Source organism: Eretmochelys imbricata, chromosome 1 (genome assembly GCF_965152235.1).
Source record: "Eretmochelys imbricata isolate rEreImb1 chromosome 1, rEreImb1.hap1, whole genome shotgun sequence".
NCBI lineage: Eukaryota > Metazoa > Chordata > Testudines > Cheloniidae > Eretmochelys > Eretmochelys imbricata.
Window position 1 is genome coordinate 58,432,838 of NC_135572.1, and position 27,890 is coordinate 58,460,727.

Sequence of the window (27,890 nt, forward strand, 5' to 3'; positions counted from 1 at the left end):
CTTCTGTTGTAGCTTTCTGTGAGTAGCTTCATTTTAAGTAGCTTAGGAGAACACTGTTTACAAATCTGTGTACACTGTTTTTCTTCATATATAATCTTGATTTTTTTTTTTTGCTTTGCAGACAATGCGAAGACACAGAAATGAAGTAACAATTGAACTGCGGAAGGTAATTTGATCTGCTTTTGCTTATTAGCTGGAAATTTTCATAATTTTGACATTCATCTATTACTATTGTTTCTACTACAAGCCTCTGTTCAAGGCCCCATGTCCTACAGAGAATATTAGGCTTAAATTGTCTTATGGATTCTAGAAGTATGAAGTATTTCTTCACTTCCCCACTCCCTCCTAGTTGTCTTGCCCCCATTGCCTACTTTTAGCTCAGCTCAGCTTAGCTTAGTCAACTTATAGCCATTGCTGTGTGTATTTAATGTGGCATAAAATTCAGTTTAGTATTTCTGCCACCAAATTTTCAATGTACCTTTTGTATTGCAAAGCATTAGAGAAGCTGTCAAGAAGCTGTAAGCTTGAAACTTTGGAACGGAGCAGTTCTGGCACTTCAGAAGGTGTGGGAGGTCTTGTTTTTGGCTCTCAAGCCTGATCTGCAGTACTTAATTAGGTTGACATAAGTTGCCTTGCATCAACCTATTTGTGCATGTGCCTACACTCAAATTTATCTCCAGGTGATGTAAGCACCCTGTCACACCGATACAGTTTATATACCCACCTCCCCAAATGGTGTGGAGCCATGATTGGTCTATTGAGGTCAATGCAGTGCAAGCATAGACACTGAATGACCTGTGTCAACCCTAACTGTCCTCCACCATCAGTCCCCCAATGCCCCATTCCCTGCAACAAGTGACTACTCTGGCCACAACTGTAGACTCTTTCTCAGGAGTCAGAAAGCCACCGTACCCCCTCCCACCCATGCCATTTAAACTCCCCCATGTGTTTTTGTTTTTTAAATGCCATTTTATGATTGCATACTTTGGCAAGCACACCTAGCAGCTCACCCTTGTGTGCAACTGCCCAACTGACTGTGGTGGGTCCATTCACTAGATGTGGTGCTGCCTGCAGTAGACAGGAGGTATTGGATCTTCTGCCTGTGGGAAGAAGAGGTTTCAAGCACAGCTATAGATCAGTTGTAGAAACATGGACATCTATGAACAGATTGCACATGGGATGCCACCCAATGGGTATAATGGGAATCAGCAACAATGCAGCATGAAAGCAAAGAAACTTCAGTAGGGAGATCACAAGGCCAACAATAAATGAGGTGGTGCCCTCTACAACAAACTGCATACCATTCTTGTTGGAGACAAGTCAGCCCTGGGGCCAGTATTCTAGGCAGTAAAGCCAGCATAGAGGCCTGTACGTATCAGTGAGGCTCATTCAGAGCCCAAATATCTCTAAATGTGAAGAGAAGTCTGAGGAGGAAACTAAATGTCACTCCTCAAAAGACGGCATAAGGCCTTCTCTACACTACAGAGTTTTGTCAACACACGTTAAGCAGACAATAAAAAACTGGGATAATTAATCACTTGTACATGTTCACACTAAGCTCCTTTTGTCAGCAGAGTGCGTACACTCTTGGTGCTCTAGCATTGACAGTGAGAGCAGTGCACTGTAGGTAGCTATCCCACTATGCTACTCGCCACCTTCTAAAGCTAGGAGTTGTGGGAAGGCAGAATGGATCTCAGTGCATCATGGGTTTGGGTTCAATGTCCCATGCAGTTCTTTGTCCCAACATTCCAGGGACTTCCAACTGCATTTCATGGAATTTTTCAGTTGCCCCTCTTACGTGCCTGCCATCTGTCTGAAAGGATGGATCCTCCACTGCTCTCTACTGTTCTGAACGCGTCGCAGACGGTCATGCAGTATATCATGAGCACCCAGTCTGAACAGGAATCAGAGTTGCCTGACCTGCTGTGTGCCATGGAAAGAAACACCAGATTACTTTTGTCCTTCATGAAGCAGCTGAATACTGTGGACTCTCACGTTTGGGCTCAGGAAACAAGCATTGAGTGGGGGATCGCATCATTATGCAGGTCTGGGGTGACAAGCAGTGGTTGCAGAACTTTCAGGTGTGGAAAGCCACCTTTCTAACTGGCAGAGCAATAGATGGCACACTTATTCCAGTTTGGCCCTGGACCATCCTGCAATGGAATACATCAATAAAGGGGGTACTCTGTTTTATTGCTGGTGCTTGAGGATCAGCATGGGTGTTTCACTGACAACATGGGGTGGTCCAGGAACATGCATGACACAAGTATCTTCAGGAACACTGGCCTGTATAGAAAGCTCCAAGCAGCAACTTTCTTTCCTGACCAGAAGATTCCAGTTGGAGATGTTGAAATGTCCATAGTGATCCTGAGAGACTCAGGGTACTCCTTACTCCCATGGCTCATGAAGCCTTACATGGGAAACCTGGACAGCAGCAAGGAGCACTTCAGCCACAGGCTGAGCAGGTGCAGAATGACCATGGCATGTGCCTTTGGCAGATTAAAGGCAGCACCAGTGTGCTTTTATGGCAGATTAGTCCTAAGTGAGAGAACATTCCCATGGTCATAGGAGCCTGCTGCACACACCATAATATTTGTGAGGCTAGGGGTGAAAAGTTTTTCCCTCAGGGTGGAGTGCGGAGGTGGATTGCCTGGCTGCTGAATTTGAGCAGCCAGATACCAGGGCTATTAGAGGGTCACAAGCGGAAGCTATTCAAATTGGGGAGGCTTTGAGGCAACATCTTGATACTGAGCTCCAGTAATGTCATGTCATACAGCACTCTTGTCATGTTTTGTTAACTTGCTGTCTTGCATGAAAATTGTGGTGATTCATGACCAGGATTTTTAGTCAACAAATGATCAAACTGCCACTGTGTATTACTAATAGCAGCAACCACCATGTGTAGGAGACTCTGAAAGATAACCAATCTTTATTAGAGTTTGTTTTTATTAAATGCCAATTAACACACACAAAAGACTTGGTGGGAAGGGTGATGGCAGTGTTGTATCTCATAACTGTGTAAGTCAAGCTGTCATTTTGGAAGCTGTCCAAAGGAGTGGAGTGAATGGAGTATAGAGACATTCCAGGAAGTTGCAAGGAATATTTGGGAGGAGTTTGGGGCAGACATGGAAAGCAGTTCTAGAACAGCTGCAGGAGGGGGACAAGCACATGTGTTCTATGTGGGACATGATTAAGGTCTTCAACATCTGTTTGCTCCTCATCACTTTTGTCATCCGCTGCTGACCCTTAATGCACTCCTCACGCGCCTTTCTGTCCTTCAGGGTCTTTTTCCACGTAGTGTTCTTTTTTTTGGCCTCCAGGTATTGTAGCATCTCTCTGAACATGTCCTCCTTGCTCCATCTTGGTCGCTTCCTTTTATCTGGTGGATGCGCTTGGCTGGAGTGTTGGGGGTTCCCCCTGAAGGTCATATCTGCAGTAGCACAAGAAACAATACGCAGAAGCATGATTGTTAGTTCACACACAGCATTGAATCGCTATAGTGAATACACCTCTTAACATACCAATCACTTTCTCACTGTCCTTTGGCAAGCAAACATCTCGGCGAATGCTCTGAATATGGCGAGTTCGGCCTGGGCATTCAGGAAGGGCCAAAGGGTCTAGGTGGTTTTTAAGGGGATCTGTGCAGGTGACTAAGGACAATATTATAAATTCTGCCACTGTTTTCCACAGGCGGGGGTGATTGAAGCTGATATCTTACTCCTGAGAGTATGCAAGGGTACATCTCCTTACACATGCAGTTTCAGATCTGGTTCCTATGCTGTTCACCTGTGTGCTGCTTTGGTCCCTGCACAAGTGATTGCTGAGTGGCGTGGGCAAGTTTCCTACAATGGGAGAAGGAATAAAGCAGCTCTGCCAAGGAACTTTCAGCAGAGGATTGGCAAGTACCTGGAGGAACGTTTCCTGGAGATCTCTCTGGAGGTTTCCCATGAAATCTCAGTGTGTATCAACACACTGTTCTGCCACACTGCTTAACTGCACAGGGGAATATGGAGCATGCAGAAACACAGCTAGTCTTGCACATTTCTATCCCTTCACCCATTTCTAGACCATACAGAGCAAAGAACATAGTTACCTCTTATAACCGAGCAGCATCAACACAAAAAATCATTTGCCCAGGACTCTCCTTTCTTGCATCATGCGCACCAGAGATGGACTGCTGGGACTGGCCAGACCCCTCCAGAGTGGAAAAGAGGTCCTGACTCACCACACCACCAGACTGTGGTGTGTGCACCACCTATTCATCTATGACTTCATCCTTGGAGTTGAGTCCAATGTCCGCTGCCTGCTGCCCCATCAAAGTATCCACTGGGCTTTTGGTGGTGGAGGTGGGGTTGCTGCGAAGGATGGCATCTAGCTCCTTATAGAAGTGGCAAGTCTTTGGCACAACACCAGAGCAACAGTTTGCCTCCCTTGCCTTCTGGTAAGCCTGCCTCAGCTCTTTTATCTTCATACCACACTGCACAGTGTCCTGATTGTGGCCCTTATCCAAGAAGCCATGAAAAATCTGCCTGTAGGTATTGAAGTTCCTACAACTGGAGTGAAGCTGGGACTGCACAGCCTCCTCTTCCCATAGTGCCAGCAGATCCAACAACTCAGCTGTGCTCCAAGTGGGAGATTGTTTGCTGCATGGAGTCGTCATAGTCAGCTGGAAGATGTGATGTGAGCTCTCCATGCCGAGCGAACAGGAAGTGGAATTTCAAAAATTCCTGAGCCTTTAAAGGAGCAGGGGCAAATGCCTGTGTACCTGGGTGCAGGGCAGTGGAGTTCAAACTGCTGACCAGAGCAGTCAGGATGGGCATTGTGGGATACCTCCTAGAAGCCATTTATAGCGGCATAACCAACCGCAGTGTCTACACTGACATTTTGTTAATCTGACTTTGCCACAAAAAGCTCTTGACCTCTTGTAGAGGTGGTTTTATTTTGTCACGAAAGCAGGAGAGTTTTGTTGGCAGAAGTAGCATTGTAGTGTATACTTCGCCACTGTTTTGTTGACAAACCATGACTTTTTGTCAACAAAACTATGTAGTGTAGGCAAGGTCTAAGTCCTTGACCAGACAGGGAATGAGAGATCCAGTGCCAGCCTTGGTACTGGTATCTGCAGCTGAAGTCAGCAAGGGCCCAAGATACAATCTGGAGGAATTTCAATCACCTCTAGACATTCACCATGCCAAATAAATGACTGGTACCAATGCCATATTACTCTATAGCACTGCCATTCAAAGAGGAGATACACTCTGTGCCATCCTTTTTGCCTGCGTTGGACAGAGATCCTCTTTCTGCTTCCATAGTGACTCGAAGGATGTCACTGGGGAGCCCTTATTCAGTCATGTCCCAGAGTGGGGCAGGAGTGGCACTGAAGCAGACACCCTGAACCAAGCCAGTATCTATGAGCATGTCACCTTGCTCATGTTGGCCTTACTGGAACTGTCGTCATGCATCCAGGAGCAGATCCCTTTCCTGTGTTTCCAGAAAGGGTAGGAGATCATGTTCCCAATGGCTTTATTAATTAGGCTGCCCACATCAGAACCACGTATCGGCTCCCAAGAGCAAGAAGCAATGAAGGAATTACAGCAACCCTTGACTTATCTGTGGATGAGACAGTGACACCAGCCCTAGCAATTATTTACTTTAAAGCTTTTTAGGACCTCCTGTCTTGCATTGCAGATACCCTGCATATTGCAGCTGTATTTATATACATGAGAAGTCTCTCTCAATTTCTTTGGTATTTTGACAACCATAATGCAAGCCAGAGTTGCCCTCCTTGTTAATGAATGGATCCTGCAGCCAGCCTAAGGACTGTAGCAAATATTCCACACACACTTCGGCCCACTTGGAAAAGAGGTAGAGAAGAGATGTCAGGTGCCCCCAAAGGGCTTTGAACACCTTTATGCCTATCCAAAACCATGGTCCATGGTGGTTTTTGCAAGACAGGAAAAAATGTGTGTCCACAAAAGGAACACTGAAGGACAAAGACCCCAGTGAGTTGTAACTTTTAGAGTGCAAGGCATATTCATCAGCCTCTCTCCAGCTCCTGTTGGCAAATTACCAGGGCTTATTTGCCAAGTACAACTTTCTCACCTGGAAGAATGCAAAATCAAACACCAGAACAGGGATGAGATAAAGGAATATTAAGGAGGGCGAGATGGTTGTGGGAATGTCACTACTGGCAGCCACTGATACATCTGGTACAGCTGCATAGTCCATGGCTGTCACTATGACACAGACCTCATGGCTCTAGGAATCTGGCACGCTGCACAAGGTACAGGCCACTGTAGAAGACCTGCCTTTCAGGGGAATGGAGTTCTTCAGACAGAAAACAGACTAATTATTCTGCTCCCTTAAGGACTCAAGGTCAACAGTATGGTTCTCAGGGATTTATATTTCAGCCCCCGTATACTAAACATTGCAAGTACCATTCCCAGCAGAGGACACTGTCCTACTCTTGGGGACACTAAACAGAGTATCCTCAAAGGCAGCCCAGGTATTCCAGGGGATGGCCATCTTCCACCTCCTCTGCTAACCTGGCTCCTTCTGAGGCAGCAAATTTGACAGAAGAATTGAGTCTCCCTGGAGCCTGGACCCACCTTCAGGAACCATCTTGCACTCTCGGGGATTGATGGCCATCATAGCTGACACATGGGCCCTATACGTTTCCACACATAACTCCCTACCTGCCCCCTTCCCTGTTCTTTTTCAGGTACCCTTTTCACAAGAGCCTAGCACAAGCAGAAGTGACCTTATTGCTTCATCTAGGAGCCAGAGAAGAGGTACCTACTGAATACAAAGAAAGAGGCTTCTGCTCCCATTTCTTATCCTGAAGAAAAAATAAGGGACTTTCTTCTCTTCTAGAGCTGAGAAGACTGAACAAATACATATGCGGCCTCAAGCCAGATTAGGTCATCCTAGCTATGTTGCTTAGGGCATGAAAAGTCCTCACCTCTGAACCATGCAGTTAAGCTGACAACTCCCAGTGTAGACAGTGCTAGGTCAGTGGAAGAAATCTTTCGTCAACCTAGCTACCCCCTCTTGGGCAGGTGGATTAACTACAGCAATAGGAGAATCTCTCATCACTGTGGTGAGTGTGTCTGCTTAAACCGCTACAACGGCACAGCTGCAACACTGAAATTGTGCCACTATAGCAGTTTAAGTATACACATAGCCTCAGATTCAGGATGGCAACGCTTACCTCATTCATCACATCTCTTCAGGCTCAAGACTGGTTCATGGCTCTCAGCTTACAAGAGATGGCTTCCACATAGCAGTCTATCCGGGTTACAGGCAATACCAAAGATTCACAATGGAGCCTAAATCGTACCAGTATTAGGTACTACCATTGGAGCTTTTCACAGCACTCAGTTATCAAGTGCCTAGTGGTAGCAGGGGTCCATCCTCAGAAGGAAGGCTATTCATATTTATCCTCACCTTGATTGGTTGAGGGCACATCCCAGGAGGAGACAGCTGCAAGCCTGTAATATGCCATTTTTGTTCTTACGTGGGTCTCCTGGTCTAATATGAAAATCCTTCTCTTATCCCATCACACAGTAATTCAGAGGAGCCTTGACCATGTTGACAAGCACATACTTGCCTGAACATAGATTCCTGTCAATGCAGTCACTGTTAGAATAGAAACATACATGACTATGACAATGCTGATGCGTATGGAGTTGTTCAGCTGTATGTTAGTATTACTCGTGGGGGAATTCTGTGCCACTTTGCATGCACAGAATTTGTCCCCCGCAGAAAAATCCCTTTCTGACAGGGAAGCAAAGGGAAGCCAAAAGAGCGGTCATGCAACCCTCCCAAGCAGTATGTTTTGGGTGCCCAGGACAGCTGGCAGAGAGGTAAATCACTGTGGGGCAGGGGATGGGACTGGGGAAGACCCAGCTGGTGGCTTCTACCCTGCACCTGGCTCAGGTGCTAGTCCCACCTGGGCTGGGGAAGATGGGACTACTTCCCCCATGGCATCAGCGGCCATGTCAGACCCACTCCCAGATTTCTCCTCTGGCTCTGCAAACTCCCTTACCCCCCACACTTCATGCACCTCTCTGCTCAGTTGCAGGGGGAGGGATCATTGTACAGGGAGCTGCTCCCCCATCCGCCCAACCCCCATACAACCCTCATACCTAGGGCCTCGTGCCTAGCTTCACCCCCTCTGCACCCAGAACCTCTCCTCCAATGAGCTACAATCCCCCTGAACCAGGACTACCCGGATCCCCACACCCTCCCCCCGAGCCCCACTACTCCAGTGTCTGAACCCCCTCACTATTTCCCCCACAGCCAGACCCCCTGCTGAGCCCAACCATCTTCACCTGGCCCCTGCTGCAGCATCCCATTACCGCTGCACCCAGAATCCCCCACTGAGCTGCCCATAACCAGTTGTCCCATGCACAACCCTCTCAACCCACACCTGGATCCTCCTACACTAAGTCTCTCCACACTTGGATCCTTCCTTGTTGCACCTGCCAGCCGACACCTGATGCACTTGGCATGGAGGGGCAAGGCCCTGAGGTGTGTCTGGGGCAGGCCAGTTCCTTGTGCTGTGTCAGGGTTGGGTGCAGCCTCACTGCTGAATCTGTGTCCGGGAGGGGCTGCACAGAGGTGGGAAATCAGTGACCTGTACTCCCCAATGCCATGCTGGAGCTTCCACATTTATTTGACAAATAAAATGTGCAGAATTTTAAAATATTGTACACAGTTTTTTTTGGGGTGCAGAATGCCCTCAGGAATGTAGTACATACATGATGCTGCCTGCCAGATTTCACCTACAGTTACACCAACTCTGGCTCAGATTGATCTATTCCCCAGCAAAACACCAGACAAGTAAAAATGCCATGGTTCTGCCTCATGTTATTGCAGAGCTGAGATCACAATCCTAGCAATGTAGGTCTGAAAAGGGACCTCAAGAGGTCATTTAGTTCATCCACCTTCCCCTCTCCACATCAAAGCAGAACCAAATATATAGTCTTGCAGCACAATGTAGTAAAATCTTATTCTGTGGGCAAGTTAGTAATAGAAAGGTAGGAGAGGTGTCATTTGATTTGTAAAAATCTGCAGAATCATAATTTCACTGCTGTTATCCTCTGTGGCATGGTATGGGGGCTTGCTGCCCCTCTGGCTCTCAACTCCAAGTCCTCCAATTGATGAAAATTTTGATAATTGTCATTAGAAATGGGACAAGTTGGGTATCATTCAAAAGCCCTTCCTCCCACAAATACAATGGTACCAAACATAACAAATCTAGAATAGTTGTATAGATATACATTTGAAAAAAAGTTTAAAAAACGACATTTTAAATGATACTTTAACACAGAGATCTATTGCTTACATAAAGAAAATATTTACCTTCAATAAGCCTAGGGAAGCTAGTCTTGACAGGTACGACTAAAAACATTTGTTAATGTAATCAGTGTCATCGCTATCTAAGGCAGCACTGCCAAACATGTTATCACATGGATCCTTGTCCACACATCTCCAGATGAGGCTGGCTGCTAGCCAAACACTGCAGGGATGTGAGCATCTAGTCTTTGCACCTGAACATTTGATTAGCTGCAAGATTGATTTGGGAGCACATGATCTTTCACACACAACTGGTGTGATCAGTCTATTCTTCACAATCCATCCATGCTTGATAGGGGAGGATGGTTTTGATCTTTCCATTGCCTGAGGATTTGCCCTTTTTTATAGCAGGTATAAATGCAGCCCTTATCAGTGGGAATTTTCCTCCATTTGTCTGCTTTGTGGAAAACATCCACCAGTGTAGCTCTGCATAATGTCATAATTTTGGTCTTTAAATGGTAAACTTTGCATACAAACAGCTATGCAATTATAACCTTGTCAATAACTGTCTCATTCTGATCACCTTTGGAGTGTGGAGGGTGACTTTGAAGGCTAAATCAAATGTCTTCCAGTAAAATAATTTTGGTCTTTCCAACAGTTATTTGTAGTGATATATTACACATATGTAGCACAGTTGTATGTGTTGGAAACCTGCCTTTCACTCAAGCCACTTGCACATGAGGCTTTGCAATAAAATGACAGCCTTGTTCTCTGTTTGAATACTGTCATATTTGCTGGTGAGTAAGTCACCATGACCACCGAAGCACTATTTAAAGTAGTAGTACAGGTCATGTGGGATTATTTTTTCGAGTTTGGCATCAGCTATGGATCCCTGCAACTCCCATGTACTGCAGGACAAAATGCTTTTTCATAAAAATTCAGCAGCTGCAAAGATCCTTCATATTACTGTTGATATCAGCACTTTCTTTTGATAGCCCCATGTCTTTTGCAGCTTTTAAGGACATGCGTTGTGATTCATTTATGCAGCTAGGATTGCTAAAAAGTACATCTGTATCCTACAGTTCATCTTCAGTAAGTGCTTTAAGAGCCTTTCTACTAAGCATTTGTTCCTCTTCAATCCTGTTCAGAGCACATATTTCTCTTAACTTCTGCTTCAGCCATCACCACTACTTTCCCATCCATTAGAGCCTCTGTAAGGCAATTTATGAACTCCACAGTTTGCAGCAGTAAAATCTGTATTTATTTCTGTTGCTTTTACCTGTTGACATAACACATTAGGTATTCTTAGTGTAGCACTCAATATATGTCATATGCTTCGAAATCTTTTGGGTCAATACATCTACCTAATTTTAATTCCATGAAACGTTCTCACTAAGAATGACTGTTTCATACAGTTTCTCATCTGTCTCTTGTTGAAATTGTGCTTAATGGATGCCTTTGGGATTCTGGCTTGCTGCAGAAGAAGCAGCTGTTCGTCTCAAAATGCACGCCATGGGACCTAGTATAAGGCAAGTCTTGCCCATGGCTGGCACTTATGCCAGCATCTTAATTTTTTTTGTGTTTTTTTTTCCTGATGCTCACTAACCTTGCCAAATTCTGTTTCTGGGAGCAATTGTAGCATGTATGGTGCCACAGAGCATTGTGTTTAACCAGTCCCTCCATGGTGATATTCACCAAAGATTCAGCTACTGTTGGTACTAATCTCCCCATTGATGTGTAAAAATGATAAAGACTAAAGTAAAAACCAGGATTTTGTAATAAATTACTTTTGGAGTGTAATTATGGTACATGAAGTATGTTATGTAACTGCATAGCATTTGTAGTGGGATTCCAGTAATTTATGGTTGGATGCTGATGTCTTAATCAATGCCTTGTAACTCTTTTTGCATAATAAAGATGATAATCAGTACTGTTGAACCCCTTCTTCTTTGTTTTGCTAATGATGGCAAATCAATTTGAAGTACTCCTTTGATTTGTAGTATACTGTAGTATTAAAAAACTTAATGAAGTATCCTTTTCTGAGCATTAACTGATAACACAGTATTCTCAGTTGAGGGCCAAAATTTAACTTTGTAAGGGCGGCATGTTTGATATGCCCGTGTTAAAGTATAATTAAAACACAACATAATTGTTCTAGATTTGTCATGTTTGCTATCATTGTATTTGTGAGATAAAGGACTTTTGAATGATACCCAAGTCAAGCCATTTCTGACTGCATTGTATTGTCAAAATTTCCACCAACGGAAGGATCTGGAGCTGTGAGCCAGAAGGGCAGCAAGTCCCTTGAGCCACACTCTGGAGAGTAACACCATTGAAATTTTGATTCTGGGTTTTTTGTTTTTTTTTGTTTTGTTTTGTTTTTTTACAAATCAAATGACAACTCTTTCCTTTCTGTCACTAGCTTGCTCACTGAATTACACGTGCTCCCAGACTACTCGCGATGGGTTTGTCTAACCCAGTGGTTCTCAACCTGTGGGCTGCTTGCAGCCCAATCAGCACACAGCTGTGGCTCATGTGACATCCTCAGGGCCGTACAGGTAGTTTATATATTGTGTGGATACGGCCCATATAACACAGAGAAAGCTGCATATGCAGCCCACAATGGTAAAAAGGTTGAGAATCACTGGTCTAACCTGTTCTTAACTTCCAATGGCAGGGATTCCAAAATCTCTCTTGGTTAAACTATCCTAGAATTTAATGTCCTAACTATAAGGGTAGTTTTTCCTAATATTTAACCTAAATCTCCCTTGCTGAAGACTAAGCTGATTGCTGCTTGTTCTGTCTTTTTTGGATGTAGAGAACAATTGGTCACTATCCCCTTTGTAATAGACCTTAACATACTTGAAAGCTGTTATCAGGTCCCCTCTGTCTTCTCTTCTCAAGACTAAACATGCCCAGTTTTTTAATCTTTCCTCATAGGTCATGTTTTCTAAAGCTGTTATAATTTTTTGTTCTCATCTGGACTCTACCCACTTTGTCCACATCTTAAATTGTGGTGTCAAGAACTGGACACAGAATTCCACCTGAGGCCTCATCAGTCCCAAGTAGAGTGGAACATTTACTACTTCTTGGGAGTTGGTCCCTAAATGTATTCCAGTTTAATGGGACTAAAATGGGAGGCCCAGATAATCTCTACCAAAGAATATTAAAGGAACTGGCACGTGAAATTGCAAGCCTAGCAGCAGGGATTTTTAATGAATCTGTAAACTCGGGGGTTCTACCCTGTGACTGAAAAATTGCTAATATAGTTCCTATTTTTAAGAAAGGAGAAAAAAGTATTCTGGGAAACTACCAGCCTGATAGTTTGACCTCCATGTAGAACTTGCAAGAGTTGAGAAGGACAAACTATAAGGGGCACCAATAGTCGAATCTTTAATTAGTTTTGCTGCCACTTATCACAGTTTGTAATACAGACCTTCCTCCTGCTGCATGCACAGCTGACGCTTGAATCAGGGTGCAGTGTGCCATAAATGTGTGGCTAGATCACTAAATTGCAGCTTTGCAAATGTCCTGAAATGGGACACCCGATAAAGATGCTGTAGAGGCTGCTTGCACTCGCATGGAGCACACTGTAACAGCCCTGGGAGGGGTAAGTTTTGCTATTTTACTGCATTCCAATATGCATCCCAAGACCCACTTAATTCCCTGTGAGGGTATAGCTTAGCCCTTTGCTCTTTCTGCTATGGATGCAAAGAGCATCAGAGACTTCCTTATGGTCTTGGTTCTTCGCAGGTAGAACTCCAGGTCACATCTGAGGTCAAGGAAGTGTAGTTTCTTGTTCTCAGGGCAGGCATGGGGTTTCAGAAAAGACACAGGTAAATGAATTGACTGGTTGATACGGAATTCAGACAACCTTTAGGAGGAATTTGGGATGTAGCAAGCACTGTTCTTCTCCTTGTAGAATACTGTCCGAGGAGAGTATGCCATCATGGCCGGTAGCTCACTGACCCTTCTGGCCAAAGCAATGGTTACTACAAATGCCACTGTCATGGCGTACATTACCATAGGTTCAAAGGGCAGGCCTCTGAGAGCTCACAGGATGAGGTTAAGGTCCCAGCAGAGTGTGGGTTTGATAACCAGGGGGAAGGTTCTGATCAAGCCTTTCATAAGCCATACTGTGTTAGGGTACATGAAGATACAGTATCCCTCCACCGGGGAAGGACTTGCAGGCTAGGTAGACTGCTCTGAGTTCCAGCAAATGTATGTGCAGTCTGGCTTCTCATTGTGTCCATGTACCCTGGGCTGTGTGGTGGTTCAGGTGGGCACCCTATCATGTAAGGGAGGCATAAGTCACAATGGTGGCCCTCAGTAGGGGAAGGGTGAAGGGGGTTATTACCAAGACCTTCGATGCATTGGACCACCAGGCAAGAACTTTGGAAGGAAGATAACTCTGGAGTCAATGTGGTCCCGGTCGGTCTGTGGATTGAGTGGAGCCAGGCCTGGAGGCAGTCATGCGGCAGTGAGAGGGAACTGGAGTAGTGTTGATCTGCACCACCCCTTATATCCTCATTCAGGAGCATGAGGGAAAACACTGTGCATGTGTGAGTCAACAGACACTGCTTGGAGAAAACTTCTGGACTCGAGCACATGGCACATATAGATTCTCTCAGACTTTAAGGTCAGAATGGGGCCATTGTGATCTAGTGTGACCTCCTGTACATTGCAGGCCACAGAACCTTACCCACCCACTACTGTAATAGACCCCTAACCGCTGAGTCACTTAGTAAAGTCCTCAAACAATGATTTAAAGACTAAGTTACAGAGAATCCACCATTTATACTAGTTGAAACCTTCAAGTGACCCAGACCCCATGCTGCAGAGGAAAGCAAACCCAACCCAACCCAACCCTCCCCTCCCCTAGGGTCTTTGCTAATCTGACTTGGGGGAAAATTCCTTCCTCACTCCAAATATAGCCACCAGTTAGACCGTGAGCATGTGGGCAAGACCCAGCCACCTGGAAAATAATTCTCTGTAGTAACACAGAGCTCTACCCATCTAGTGTCCCATGCATTATATGCATTTCCTTTGTCTATTAAAAAAAAAAAATCAGTTATCTTTTCAAAGAAGGAGATCAGGCTGGTCTGGCATGATCTATCTTTTGTAAAACCATGTTGTATTTTATCTCAATTACAGTTTACCTCTTTGTCCTTAACTACTTTCTCTTTCAAAATTTCATACACTGACTTCCACAAGATGAGCTACCTGTCAACCAAGTCAACCACGTGTAGAATATACACTTGAAGGAGAAGAGGAGGTTATTTACTCTAACTGGAGGTTCTTAGTCATGCATGGTCCCTATATGTATTCTATTACCCACCCTCTTTTTCCGTCTGCTTTCGGCTTGATTACATTGCAGTAAGAGGAGGAACTGAAGTGGCTGCAACTCACACTACCCCTTATACTCTTGTTTGCTAGCATGAGGGGAGACAGTGTGTGTGGGTGGGTCAAAGGACACTGCTTGGAGAAAACTTCCAGACTCAGGCACATGGCATCCATGTACACCCACAAGTGCAGATAGGGCCCACATCTCTCCAAGAACCTCCTAGTTACAGTAAGTAATCTCCTCTTCCATGTCTTACATACTATGCCCCAAAATAGTAACCTGTTTTTGCAAAGGCATCACATTGTCTCATATTCAATTTGTGGTTCACTATAGCCCCCAGATCCTTTTTCTGCACTAGTACTGCCTAATCATGATAGTGACAGGATCCCAAGAATGTGTGGGGAGGGGTGCAGTTCTCACCCTCCACTGTGAAGACTTCAGTGGTTGGAGAGCCCACATGGACAATGGTCATATGCAAATGACTTGGTCCTGAGAAGACTTGGGGCTCCAAGTCATGGTCCTGGAGTGCAGGACCATCAGGCTAGTCTGCATGACTTCCTTCCTGTTCAAAATTCTACAGAGTAGATCATGATGGAAAACCTCTCTGTGATGCACTACATCACCAAGCAGGGGGAGACACGCCTGTCTAACTGTCAGGAGGCCATCAACTCTGGACATGGTGCTAGTGACCTGGGATAACCAGGTAGTTCATCTTGTGGAAGTCAGCAACAAACAAATATGAAGAGATCCTCAGCACACAGTCCGTAGCCAATCATGAGTGGTCCCTATGAAATTCTATGATACAACCTAGATTTCATTGTAGAGAGGTTCCCATGATAGACCTGTTTGCCACCCAGGACAATGCCAAGTGTCAGTTTGTTACATAGAGGGCATGGGGATCATTGCCAGATGCCTTTTTTCTGCAGCAGAGTCCTGGATGCCTTTATGCCTTTCCATCTATATCCCCCGGTACTCATGGTAACTTCCAAAATCAAGAAACAAAGCCACTGTTCTTCTCATGGCTCTGTCCTAGTTGAGGCAGTTTTGGCTGACAGACCTGCTGCAGATGTCCATTCAACTGCCGATCCTGCTCCCAGACTGTCATACACTCCTGGCACTTGACAGCCTGGATGTTTGTTGGTTGAGTGCCAGACATAGACTGCTCCAGACACGTCGAGAGATCCTGATACAGTGCAGGAAGACTACCACCAGATAACTCGTTAATCAGAACGGAAGGGCAGCTGATTGGTGCCGGTCAGCAGCACCTGAACCCTGTGCAGGCTTCAGTACTGCAGTCCTCTGACTGCTTGCTGCCTTTGTAATGTTCCAGCCTCTTCAGTCTACTGATTCATCTTGCAGTGAGCTTGGCTTGCCGTCTGCCTGTACAGTTGTTCTGGATTCTCATCTAATGGCATCAAACTTCCTCAAGGCCGTGTTAAATGCTTAGTCACCGGAGAACCTGCAGCTGCCTGGGACATCAGCATCATCCTCTTGACTTATGGGCTGCCCTTCAAGCCCACTTATTAAAGTGTTCCTAACTTATTTTTCCTCTGAAGACTCTTCCTAGCTGTGGTTGTTTTAGCCAGGAGGAAGGGCAACTGCTGAACACTTATGGCTGTGACCCTCCCTTCACGACACTTCATAGGGATAAGGTGGTGCTTAAACCTCACACCAAGTTTATCACAAGGTGGTCTCTGAATCTGATGGAATTCCATCAACTTGCCTGTTTTCTTCCTGAAATCCAGCTCTTGGTCGGGGAGAAGTAGTTACATACACACACTGGGTGTTTCAGCAGTATGTTACATTACTACATTGACAGAACAAAGCATTCTGTCTCCCATTTTATTTCTGGCTGCTTAGAGGGCCAGGCCATCTGATCACAAATAATATTTAAGTGGATAACACAGTGTATCTTGCTGGGTTACTAATTGACTGGTGTACCTCTTTCACTGAATATCAAAGCTCACTCCACCAGAGTTCAGGTGATATTCTTGTTCTGCTTTAGGAATATACCAATTAAGATCTGCAGAGTGGCAATGTGGAGTAACCAACTGACTTTTATCAAGCTTTAGGCCTTGGACTTAGCTACCAAAGCAGATGTCAAGTTTGGAGTGATATGACAGTCTTCTAATGGAGCTGATACTCCCCATGCCTCCATCCAGGAAGAGTGCTGTCCCCAACAGTGGAATCTAAACTGACAGATACTCAAAGGAAGAACAATGGTTGGTTACCCTACAGTAACTGAGGCTATTCAAACAGTTGTAATCCACTGTGGATCTCACAATCCATCTTCACTTTAGGAGTTCTCCACTCCCATGGGACTGAATTGCAAGGAAACTGAGGGATTATCCTGGGTGCTTCTCCTTTATGCCCTTGCACAGGACCATGAGGTGTCACAGGGCACTTTCATGGTCTCAATGTACACTGCTGTTCAAAATAATCTGATCTCATGTGCATGGGATTCACACTAACAACATCTAGAAGAGCCACAGTTAGTGCATGGTATGTAACCGTTTTTTTTCACATCTAAAACTACTTTGCTTACTACAAATAAGTGATTACCATCACCAGTCCTGTTTTTGCAGGCTAGAAAATAGATGCCTCTGCTTCCGTTAAATTTAGATAGTCCATTTTCACTAAATTCTTTAGCTGTTTCTAGTCTGATCTTCCTAGCTTACGTTTCTCTGACAACACTTGGAGAAAATTAGATCTAATTTTCTCCAAATATATAGTTTTCTTTAAACACTTTAATACAATCCTCATTCCCAAATTAATAAAACTAATTAGTGTAAACACCGGGGGGACTTTCAGCCCAGTTTTGAGTTGGGTCCTGAGACATGGAGAGCGATAGAAATATGGCCTTAGCCACTTTTGTATCCTCCTTTACGGCCCAGAATTTGGAGACCAGCCCAGAGTATTCAAAGCACACTCCACTGCAGCCATGTTCCGTTCTTTCCCAGGGAGCACCGCTACACTGGGGGCTGAGTGGGAGGGTGGCATAGGGCTCTGTGCCAGCCCTAAGCTGGCGGGGTAAGTCCCAAACATCATGAGATTCCCTGATGAGGAAACCTGTCACTGGAGTGGCATAAAGGAGACAGATGCAAGCCTAGTAATCCACAGCTTGAATTTTGAAGGATCTGACAGATCAAATTTGCAATAAAACAATCTGTTTACTGAAAGGGAAAATCCAGGTAACTTAATACAAATATGTTCTTAATATTGTTTTCCGAATTCTCAGATTTTAGTTTATAATTTCTTGAATCAAAGAACCTGAAAGAAATAACCATCTAAAGAAAATTCTGAAGTTGTCTCCCAATTCTTACTTCCTTTACATTTTCCTGCATATAGGTTCTGAAACAAAATACATACTTAAGTGCCATTGAAATCAACTCAGGGCTGGTTTTCAGAACAGATGCCTACTTTTCATCCCCATCATGTGCCTTTTGCTTAAGGTCCTCCAATTCAGCAAAGCATTGTGGCTATATTGGGGCCTTAAACTGGAGGCACACAATGGGGATGAAAAGTAGGCATATGCTGCATGTAGTGCTATTTTCTTTACCATATTGCTGTATGTAAACCTTTTCCTTTTTTTTTTTTTTTTTTTTTTTTAAGTTTCAGTTGCAGAGTCTATGATAAGTGGCAGCAGAACTAATTAAAGATTCGACTAGTGGTGCCCCTTATAGTTTGTCCTTCTCAACTCTTTGCATCTTCTAACAAGGACAATCACAGCAGAAGTTGGCCAGAAAATGTATGGAATGCTGAGTCTTAGTGTAGCCTACTTCTCTGCCTTGAGGTTAAGCCTGTTACAGCTTCACTGCTTATGTTTCTTGTAGTCTAAATGCACGTGGGGACCTTCCTGAGATGGAGTTATGGTTGAGTGAACAGAAATAGGAATTCTCGTCTGTGTTCTGCCTTTTAATAAAATATAAATTAAAATTCCAATAAAAGGTATTACCTCATCTACCTTGTCTCTGTTAATATCCTAGGACCAACATGGCTACAACAACACTGCATTCTGCATTTCAGTCACAGTGGCCTTGTTTACACTGCTGGTGGTTGCTCTCTTGTAGGTTTCCATAGGTGAAGCTGTATCAGTGTTGACAACAGTAGGGAATTTTTGCAAACTTTCTCTACTGTAGATAGGGCCAGTAAAGGCTTTCCCTATGAGTCTTTATGGGTGAGGTATAGAGTAATCCATTTTATGTTGCATTGGTCAGAGGTTGGGGGTGGGCCTAAAATTAAATTAATGTGTTTATAGTACAGCAGGATGTCACCTATGGAAGTTTTAGTTTAGTTACAGGAAATATTATGAAAGAGCTACAGTTAGCACCAAAATTTAAGCTTTGCTTGGAAGGCCTTGCTTCGTGTCAGTTTTCACAGACAAGGATCACTGTCACTGGAATTGTAGTCACTGAAACAGAAAAGAATTACTGGCATGAATTGATTCTCTTTCTCTTCTCCTCCTGCCTCCCCAAATACCTGCCTCTACTTCCACTTTTTCCTATCTTTGCTTGCTGTTTTCAATTTTTGTTAAAGTCCAGCTTCCTCAGTGAGTGTATTTTGCTTTCCTGGAACGCAGAGAAGTTTTTTGTAAGAGTAGCTCATGGTGTTACCAACCAAAAGTTCAAAAATCACAAGCCAGGCCCCGTACCCCCCCCATCATGAATTCTTTTTCAAAGATTATTTTGTGGGTCATTTTTTAATTCCCCTTGCTCAGCCCCAGTGTGAATGTTGCACCCCTCCCAAATTTGTAAAATAATATTATTCTGGCCCCCCTGGAAGGAACTCTTCCAGCTTCTTCCCTAAACTCAAAATTAATTCTGTGATTTGCCACACAACTAGCTCTTGCCCTTCAGTGCACATCTTGCATTGCCAGGGGCTCTTGATCCCCTTCTCCCATGCCTGGGAGGGTAGTTGCAATTAGGTTCTCTTCTCTCTCTTCCTAGGTCTCGTGGGGCAACATCAGGTTATTCATCCCCTTTTCTCTCTCTTTCCAGGCCTGAGGGAGGACAGCTCCATGGGTTCTTCATCCTCTTTCGCTTTCCAATCCTGCTGTTGCACAGAGGGGGAGGGGACGAACAGAGGGAATACTGACCCATTTTTCACAGGCAAGGGGAGGAGCAGTGCTGCACTGAGTTTTCTGTGGCTTCTTCCTTCTGCCCCTCTTGTGAGAATATTGTTAGCTGCTCCCTCTTCCTTTAGGAGTTGAGGAGTTTGGAGGTAGCATAATGGCTTGTCTGCCTCAGGCTGCAGCCCTGATTGGATTGCTCTTTCCCAGGAAGTGGGGAAAGCAGCCAGTCAGAAGGTTGTTTTTTCTCTTTCACTCTCGATCATGCGCTCTCTCTCTCTCTCTTCCTCCCCCTCCCCCCCCCCCCCCATGCACAGGGCTGGAAACCACATGAAGATCTGAGCTGCTTGAGTCTTCATGGGACTGGCTCCAGTAGGAGCCAAAATCTCATTATTAGTTATGAAATTGTGAGAGTTAGCAACACAGCTCAAATGCAGTTCTCTAATGCTGAGGATGCAAAAGGGAGATGGCCTGGTGATCTCATGGTAGCACATCAGAGTTCAACAGCAAGCTTGATTTTTTTGGTCCCTGTGAAGACAGAAACTGAGAACACTGTGGCTTCAACTCCTAGCCATTCTAGTGCCTGTCTGAAGCAAGTTGAAGGAGCAACAAAGGACTATGGAGAGAATTCTAGAACTGTCCAACTCCATAGAGCCTGCATAAGAATAAGCTCTTTAGGATAGAGAGAAAGGGCATCTGAGAAACCTACCACATCCCCTAAACGATCTGTCCTTGCCACGGAGCAGGGGAAACAGCCTTCCCAAATCAGGTCTTTCATGCTGTTCGTGATTCACACAAGCAGTAGGAAAGACAGTTACATTTACTCAACTCAAGAATTGCCAAGGCTGAAACCAAGTCAGTGTGGTATTAGTATCTGTTTAAAAGGATATAAGCAAATACTTTGTCAAAAACTAACTCAGCCAAAGAGCAGCACCATAGGCATTTGTTGCTTGCCTAGTGTAGAAACGTTTGACACAAGCCTGTATGTGGACTCAGTCCTTTCATTTGTGCTTAAAATGGCTTGTGTGCACAATGCCCATTTTTAACATTTTCACAATTAAACCTCACAAAAAACTTTTAAACACTCAGAGCCTGTCTGCACTACAAGAACCGCCATGCTTTTGATTTTCTGTCATTATAGAGCCTGTTACTGTGGCAGACAATTTTGCTAGGTGGATGGTTCTTGTAATGCAGATAAAACCTGACTGGGGGTTTTAACCCTGAATTATAGCCTGGGCAGAAATTAAACCATGTTAGTATGTTTGTGAAAACTGTCCTGGGCCTCCTGATTTGTGTTTGACATGTATACAGGTTATGCTTTCCAAAGCACAACTAGCCTGGTTCTTGAAATAGAATTGGGTTTTCTAACGGTAGTGTCACATGAACTGCAGAGGAAAATAAACTTACGCCTTTTCCAAAACACTGTGATGCATAAAGGAGGGATTTTTCATTTTGGGGGCTTGTGTTTCGTTCCCTGGTTGGAAAAGCCTTAACATACTGTTATTCCCCCATCCCAGTTGGAGAGTGGGAAAGCTATTCTGTTCATGTACAACTTATGATGGTGTTCAACTTGAGTTGTCTAAAGAGTCCTCCAACCAAAGAAAGGGAAATAATGTCATGATTTTTCTAATGTAAAAATCAAATACAGAAAACACCTAAATAAAATCAAGCCTGAACTATCTTTATGCATCATAAATAAGGGAACAGTCACCATATCCAGTAAGGTGTGTATAGCCGTGATGGGATCCCCAGGGTACAACCTCGAACTGTGGGACTACTGTTTCCCCCTTAATCTCCTAGCCTAGGCTGGCTCTCACAATGCTTTGCTCTAGTGACAAGCAGCAAACACCTCCAGGCGCAGTTATCACTCAGCCACCGGCATGCAGTAGCTGACCCAGCTACATTGCATGAACACTCTTCAAGCCTCTAATGAACTATATGCAAGGAAACACTAGCAAGTCTCCCAAGCCCCCAGCCTTGCACTCCAGAAATATACCATCAGGCGCTGCTTAAGACCGTCTTTTGAACAATGCAAACTTATTAATTAGGTCACTACTTTGTCAAAGGAAAGTGAACATGAATCAGCCTTTGTAAACAGAACAGATTTCTGAAGTACTTTTGATAAACTCACTGGTAAGGATAAAACATTAAAATAAGTTTGACTACAGAAAGATAGATTATAAGTGGTAAGCATGAAAGGTCAGAGTTAGTTACCAAAGAAAATAAAAAGTAAACATGCAATCTAAATCCTAAACCTTATTAGACTAAGCAGTATTTGCATCAAGAAGTTTTTCTCACCCCACTGGATGTTGCAGGTAGGTTACAGCCCTTAATACCCAGGCTTTCCCTTTAAGCCTGGGACCAGTCTCCTCAGTTCTAGTGTCTGTCTTCCCAGCATTCTTGTTTCCTTCAGCATAAATGGGGGAGGAGAAAGGTAATCTCATGATGCCACTGTCTCATTTTATACCCTCAGTCCATATGCCTGGAAAATACTAGCCCAGGCATGTCTTGGTGGGCCTTGCTAAATCAGGGGATGTCTGCACTGGCAAGTTTCTGCACCACAAGTTGTACCACTTTTATTAAACCGCTGTTGCATCACCACACTGCTACTTGTGATAGTGGAGTGCATCCACATTAGAAGCTCTTGCAAGGGCAAAGAGAGCAGTGTATAGCTATCCCACTGTGCAACTGGCCACAGGGTGCTTTGGGAAGGATTTGCAGTACCTCATGGGGCAGGCACAGTGTCACATGACACAGGTTTCCCAATCCCATTGTTCCATGGGCATCCTACTACATTGTTAGCTGCTTTTCAACTGAAGTGTATGGGGGGCAGAGTGTGTAACAGGGAGTGTGTGTGTATGGAGGGGAGAGACTATGTTTTGGGGGACAGGGTGTGTGTCAGCGTACTGTCTTGTAAGTTCAGACAGCTGCAGGAAGCAACTAGTTCTGAGGCAGGAGGAGGGGGGAAACCACAGCCCCCGCCTCCGTCCCCAGCTCTCTGCACAGCAATCTCTCTTTCTCTCTCACATACACATACATAGACACGCGTTCCTGCACCTGCCTCTGTGTTCAACAGTAGGAGCATTCCACATTAACAGTTTGCTTTCTGTCCCAGAGTAGATCAGCACCCCATGCAATGGCTGTCAGAAATGGAGCTTTGAAAGGGGAGGGGCGCATGCCTCCAGGGCAGCCAAGTTCAAAATAACAAGCAGAGTGGCCACTTGAGGGATTATGGGATATTTCCAGAGGCCAGTTGATTGCTTTCTGCGCTGTAATATGTTTACACTGCCAGTATAGCGCTGGAGCCTCTGTGCTTTAAGGTTTATGACTCGTCAAGGTGGTTTTTTTGCTGCAGCTGAGGAGTTTCTGCACACTAAATGGCTTGGCAGTGTGTACACCTCGGGAGTTACACCACAGAAAGCTGTTTTACTGTGCAGTAACTTGCCAGTGTAGACAAGGCCTCACAGAGTTGAGCAATCCCCATTGTGTGATGCTTGTGCAACTCTCGTACAGAATTGTATGTCTCTTGTTTACAACTCCCTTGCTGATTAATGGTCATTTAACGCCCACCTGGGTGTGGGTCACTTCCTTTGTTGTCACTGGAGAACTAGCTGGGGGTGACTCCCAAAATCACAACATATTTCAATAACCATACAGCAGAATCTCATAATTTCATACACACTAATGATATGCATATTTTGACAGAACAGTGGGTTTCAGCACATCATGACCTTTCATATGGTATCTTACAAGGCATGCTTTGTATGAAATATCACAATGACATATGAATGATGAATATGGGGGTTACAGGGTGCTCTTTTGAGGTATAGTGTGACACCATAGCATGATCGTTTGGAGGGGAGAAACTGTCTTTCTTTAATTGCTTGCATAATGGGGAATCAAAGTTTTTGGAATTAAGACAGTGCAGTTTGCTTGTTAAATATTTAACCCAAAATGAAGATGGAAGTATAGTACAGTTGCAGGAAACTATGCACAGAACAAAAGATAGACCATGTCTAAAATGTGGAAGAGAGAGTTTTTTCTGTGGAAGAGAGTTTTTTTCTGGTGAATAAACAAACTTGGAATAAAAATCTCAACTACAGATAAAACATGTTCCTTTGGCATAGTCAAAACCTTTATTTGAGTTTTTTCCTCGTCATATAAAGATAGAAAACTTAGATGATAAAATGTAGTAAGCAAGCTGATTAATCAGACTGTGAACATTTTGTGGATGCTTTAACATTGAAAATGCTGCTTAGTCAGAGAAGCTCTCTGAGTAGTTACTAAATAAATCACTATGTTACAGGGTACTGTTTTGTGAGTAGAAACTGTTGTTAATGCTGCAGTGACCAGGGTCTGTCAGTGCCAGTGTGTTGGAGCATGTTTGCTTACACCTAGGATTAAAATAGATGTAATCAGGATATCTGAGCAGCTTGTAATAGTCTTATTTACAAACTAATTTTAGTCTTATTTGACTAGGACATCATTATTCATTTCCAATTTATGTGACTGTTGAGGCAGAGCTATGTGTGCTATAAACTCCATGTAAAATATTGACATTTCAACTGAATGGTGTTATCTATTTTATGCAATGGATTGTAGTATTTTGTCATGGTTCACAAGATACATGCTTATATATAGATTTAAATCTATTTTAGCGTGAGACAAAATGAGTGACTTACAGCTGCCCTAATGTAAAACCAGTCTGGAGTTCCAAATCTCTTTATGTAAACAATCTTATGTAAATATTTTTAAAGTACCTCTGTTTGACTAGTCTGTATTGATAAGCATTAAAGTGTCTTTAATATCTTTAGAACAAAAGAGATGAACATCTTTTGAAAAAAAGAAATGTCCCTCAAGAAGAAAGTTTAGAAGACTCAGATGTTGATGCTGACTTCAAAGCAGTAAGTTGCTTGATTCTGAATCTGCTTCTAAAACTTAGTTTCTTTGGTAGTGGCTAGAAGACGTTTGTTCTGTTATTCCCTTGAGTTTGAGTCTTACGTTCATTTTGAAATTGCCTGAAGATAGACAGAAAAGGGAAATCCAAGCAGGTACAACTCCAGTGAAGTAGTGGGGTGGCACTGTTCACCATCATTCAGATGTTTAGTCGACAATGTTTCAGCATTAAATGTCATTTTAGTAATTTGTTGCTAAATGATCTCTCTTTCTTTTCAAGCAAAATGTAACACTAGAAGCTATATTGCAGGTATGTTAAACTTAATATCTACAGTTTCTTGAATTCAGAATTTAAGTCTCATTTGATGGATTTCTGAATTTTTTATTTGTGTATTGCAGAATGCCACAAGTGATAATCCTGTGATCCAGTTGAGTGCTGTCCAAGCTGCAAGGTAAAAAAAAAAAAAAAGCAACATGTACACAGTTGCGACAAAAATTTTCCTTAATGAAGTTATGTACTCATCTGTCTTATTTAATTTTACAGAAAACTGTTATCGAGTGACAGAAATCCACCTATTGATGACTTAATAAAATCTGGAATTTTACCAATTCTGGTCAACTGTCTAGAAAGGGATGATAAGTAAGTATACATTTTTTTCTTTTCCACCTTTCCTCAAGTTTTATGATTAAAAGGCAGCAGTATTTCAGATGCAAACTTATGACCATGTCCCACGTATGCTGTGGCAGAAATTCCACAGCAACATTGATCTTGGTTGCTGCACTCTTCCCCTGGCTGCCTGTTTCACCAGCCTACACTTTTGGCTCCCTTCACTCTTTCTGCAATATGGACTTCAGCTCTGGCTCCACTGAACACTACAGGGAGCATGTGCTGCTATCTAACTTCTCTTTATAGGGAAAGCTGGAGAACAAAAGGTAGCTGCAGGCAAGTCACAGCAGGGCAGAGTTCAGAGGGATATGGTGAATTCCTTTGCACCTTAGAAAAATGCCAGATTCCACAATCACAGAATCATGGAGTCCATGGCTCTGATTGGGGAGTTGAGGCAGTCCATAAACCCTCAGCTATTTTTTCAGACTCTCTTCACTCTCAGGCAGGCATCACTGCATTTGTTTACACTCACTTTGAGTTTTCAAGGTTACTTCTGCAACCATAAATTAGAAACATTTTTAAACGCAAACAGATTTTGGAGTTCAGTTCTGCAGCTGCAGAATCATAGAATACACAAGGCCCTGCTTGTGACTTGCTCAGCAAACCATCTATTATAGAAATGCCTGGTAACAATTTCATAATTAGTGTTGCATTATAAAATAGGCTATCAGTGCCCATTTTTCTGCAAAAGTAGATGTCCAACCGGTGTGACATTTCACACAGTTCATTTTTGTCCTTTGAATTTTCAGTGTAGTTTTTATATGGCTTCTTCGTAAATTTGTAGTAGGGAGTCTTTGAAATTGGACTGTGGATGAAATTTTTCTTGGGCAGTTCTCTTATTGTGATCCATACCTTTTTAAATATTGTCTACAAAATTTGAGTAGGGATATAGATCTGATGCAGCAGGTAGTTAAAAAATTAAGTTGGAGTTAGGATCATTTTTAGCTGCTCTTCGTGTTATAATTGAAAGTTTATGCACTGTACATACAGACCTGACTGATGGGGAGAATAGGGAACTGAGTGCACAGAAGCCTGATTGATGGAGGTTGGGTGCACGTAAAACCTCCACCAGAAGCCATGATTTACTGTCACTTTCTCTTACAACAGAAGCGATTATGCACAGCTATTATCTGTTAGCAGATGCTCTTTTTGTGTCCACAATACCCATTCTTTTCCTACATCACCTCCAATTAAGAATGAACGTATCTAGGAAGCTATTTCACAAAAAACTCCAAGAAGCAGTTAGGGTTACTACCTGTGCAACATACCTGAAACAAATCAGTGAAAGCAAGGAAATGAAAAGTTAAGTCATCTAATAATACATACTCTGTACTCCTGCACCCACAGGCACACATCTTACTATTATCAGAACTACCATACCATGCTCTGCAACCTTAATTCTGCCCCCTTGTATAAATGCTAGCCCTCCATCACTCCCTTTAACCACAGTCTACACACAACTCTTTACCAAACTATTACTGTGTATTTGGCTAGACACATGTCAGATGCAACATGTGTGGTCTCAGGGAAAATAAATACATACACTCTATATACACTCATATTCCTAATTGATCCACAGAGCTTCTTTAACAGGCTTTATTTATATTCCCCTGATCTTGTTGGTGGAAGTGTGATGGCATTTTACTGGCAATCAGTGATATGGGACAGACCAGTTCTGTGATGCTTTTACACTGCAGTGCTCCTGTGACAAATTTATTCTGCAACTTTCGTCCTTTCATTAATCCCAACAAATGGGGTCCGTTGTAGGTGTGCGCGTTCGCTTGCTCTCTCTCTCTCTCTCTCACTCACTCACTCACATAGTTGCCAGGACTGTGCTTTATATGACCAGACCATCTGTTTGGTCCAGTTATTCTATAATTTAGTGATCATAAATGAGGTGTTTATGTTAGGCCATCCAAAGTAGTCCATCTAGAGATGATTATTTCTAAAAATAAGTCAAAGCTGAAACTGTGCTATGTTTATTTTTCTTCCTTTCAGATTTCTTCTTTTTGAAAATAAGAAATATGCAAATGTAAAAAATGAATATAATATATATCTAATACCTTCTAGATCAGCAGCTCTCAAACTTTAGCAACCCAAGGACCCTCATTTTGATCTAAAATTTTTCATGGATCCCCAAGTCGGGTTCTAATTTTCCCCAGGGGTGCTCAACCCTTGCTCAGTCCCAGGCCCTGGCCCCACTCCATGCCTTTCCCCAAGGCCTCACCCCCACCCCACCTCTTCCTGCCCTTACCCCTCCTCTTCCCCACCTCTTTCTGCCCTTCCCTGAGCGCACCCCATCTCAGCTCCTCCCACCCCCCTCCCAGCGCCTTTTGCACACCGCTGAACAACTGTTCCTTGGCATGCGGGAGGCACTGGGAGGGAGGGTGAGGAGTTGATCAGTGGGGACAGTGGCCGTGGACGTGACTCACGGACCCCCTTGGAGCTGGACAGGACTCACAAACCCCCTGGAGTACCCTTGTGGACCCCCAGGGGTCTGCGGACCCCAGTTTGAGAACTGCTGTTCTAGATAACTTACAGTATTTTACAGTGAAATTACCAACACCGTGTTAGCCAATGCAACCAATGTTTTTTCTACCACTTATAGAAAAAAGCAA

General features: G+C 43.7%; 1 protein-coding gene across 1 annotated transcript in view; it reads left to right on the plus strand.

Annotated features, from left to right (window-relative positions):
- KPNA3 (karyopherin subunit alpha 3) overlaps nucleotides 1-27,890 on the plus strand; it is a 78,307-nt gene that overhangs the window by 19,566 nt on the left and 30,851 nt on the right. Inside the window, exons 2-6 of the mRNA XM_077811164.1 lie at nucleotides 122-166; nucleotides 24,524-24,613; nucleotides 24,886-24,915; nucleotides 25,005-25,057; nucleotides 25,150-25,245. Of these exons, the coding sequence (XP_077667290.1) occupies nucleotides 122-166; nucleotides 24,524-24,613; nucleotides 24,886-24,915; nucleotides 25,005-25,057; nucleotides 25,150-25,245 (314 nt within the window). The remainder of the gene's footprint in view (nucleotides 1-121; nucleotides 167-24,523; nucleotides 24,614-24,885; nucleotides 24,916-25,004; nucleotides 25,058-25,149; nucleotides 25,246-27,890) is intronic.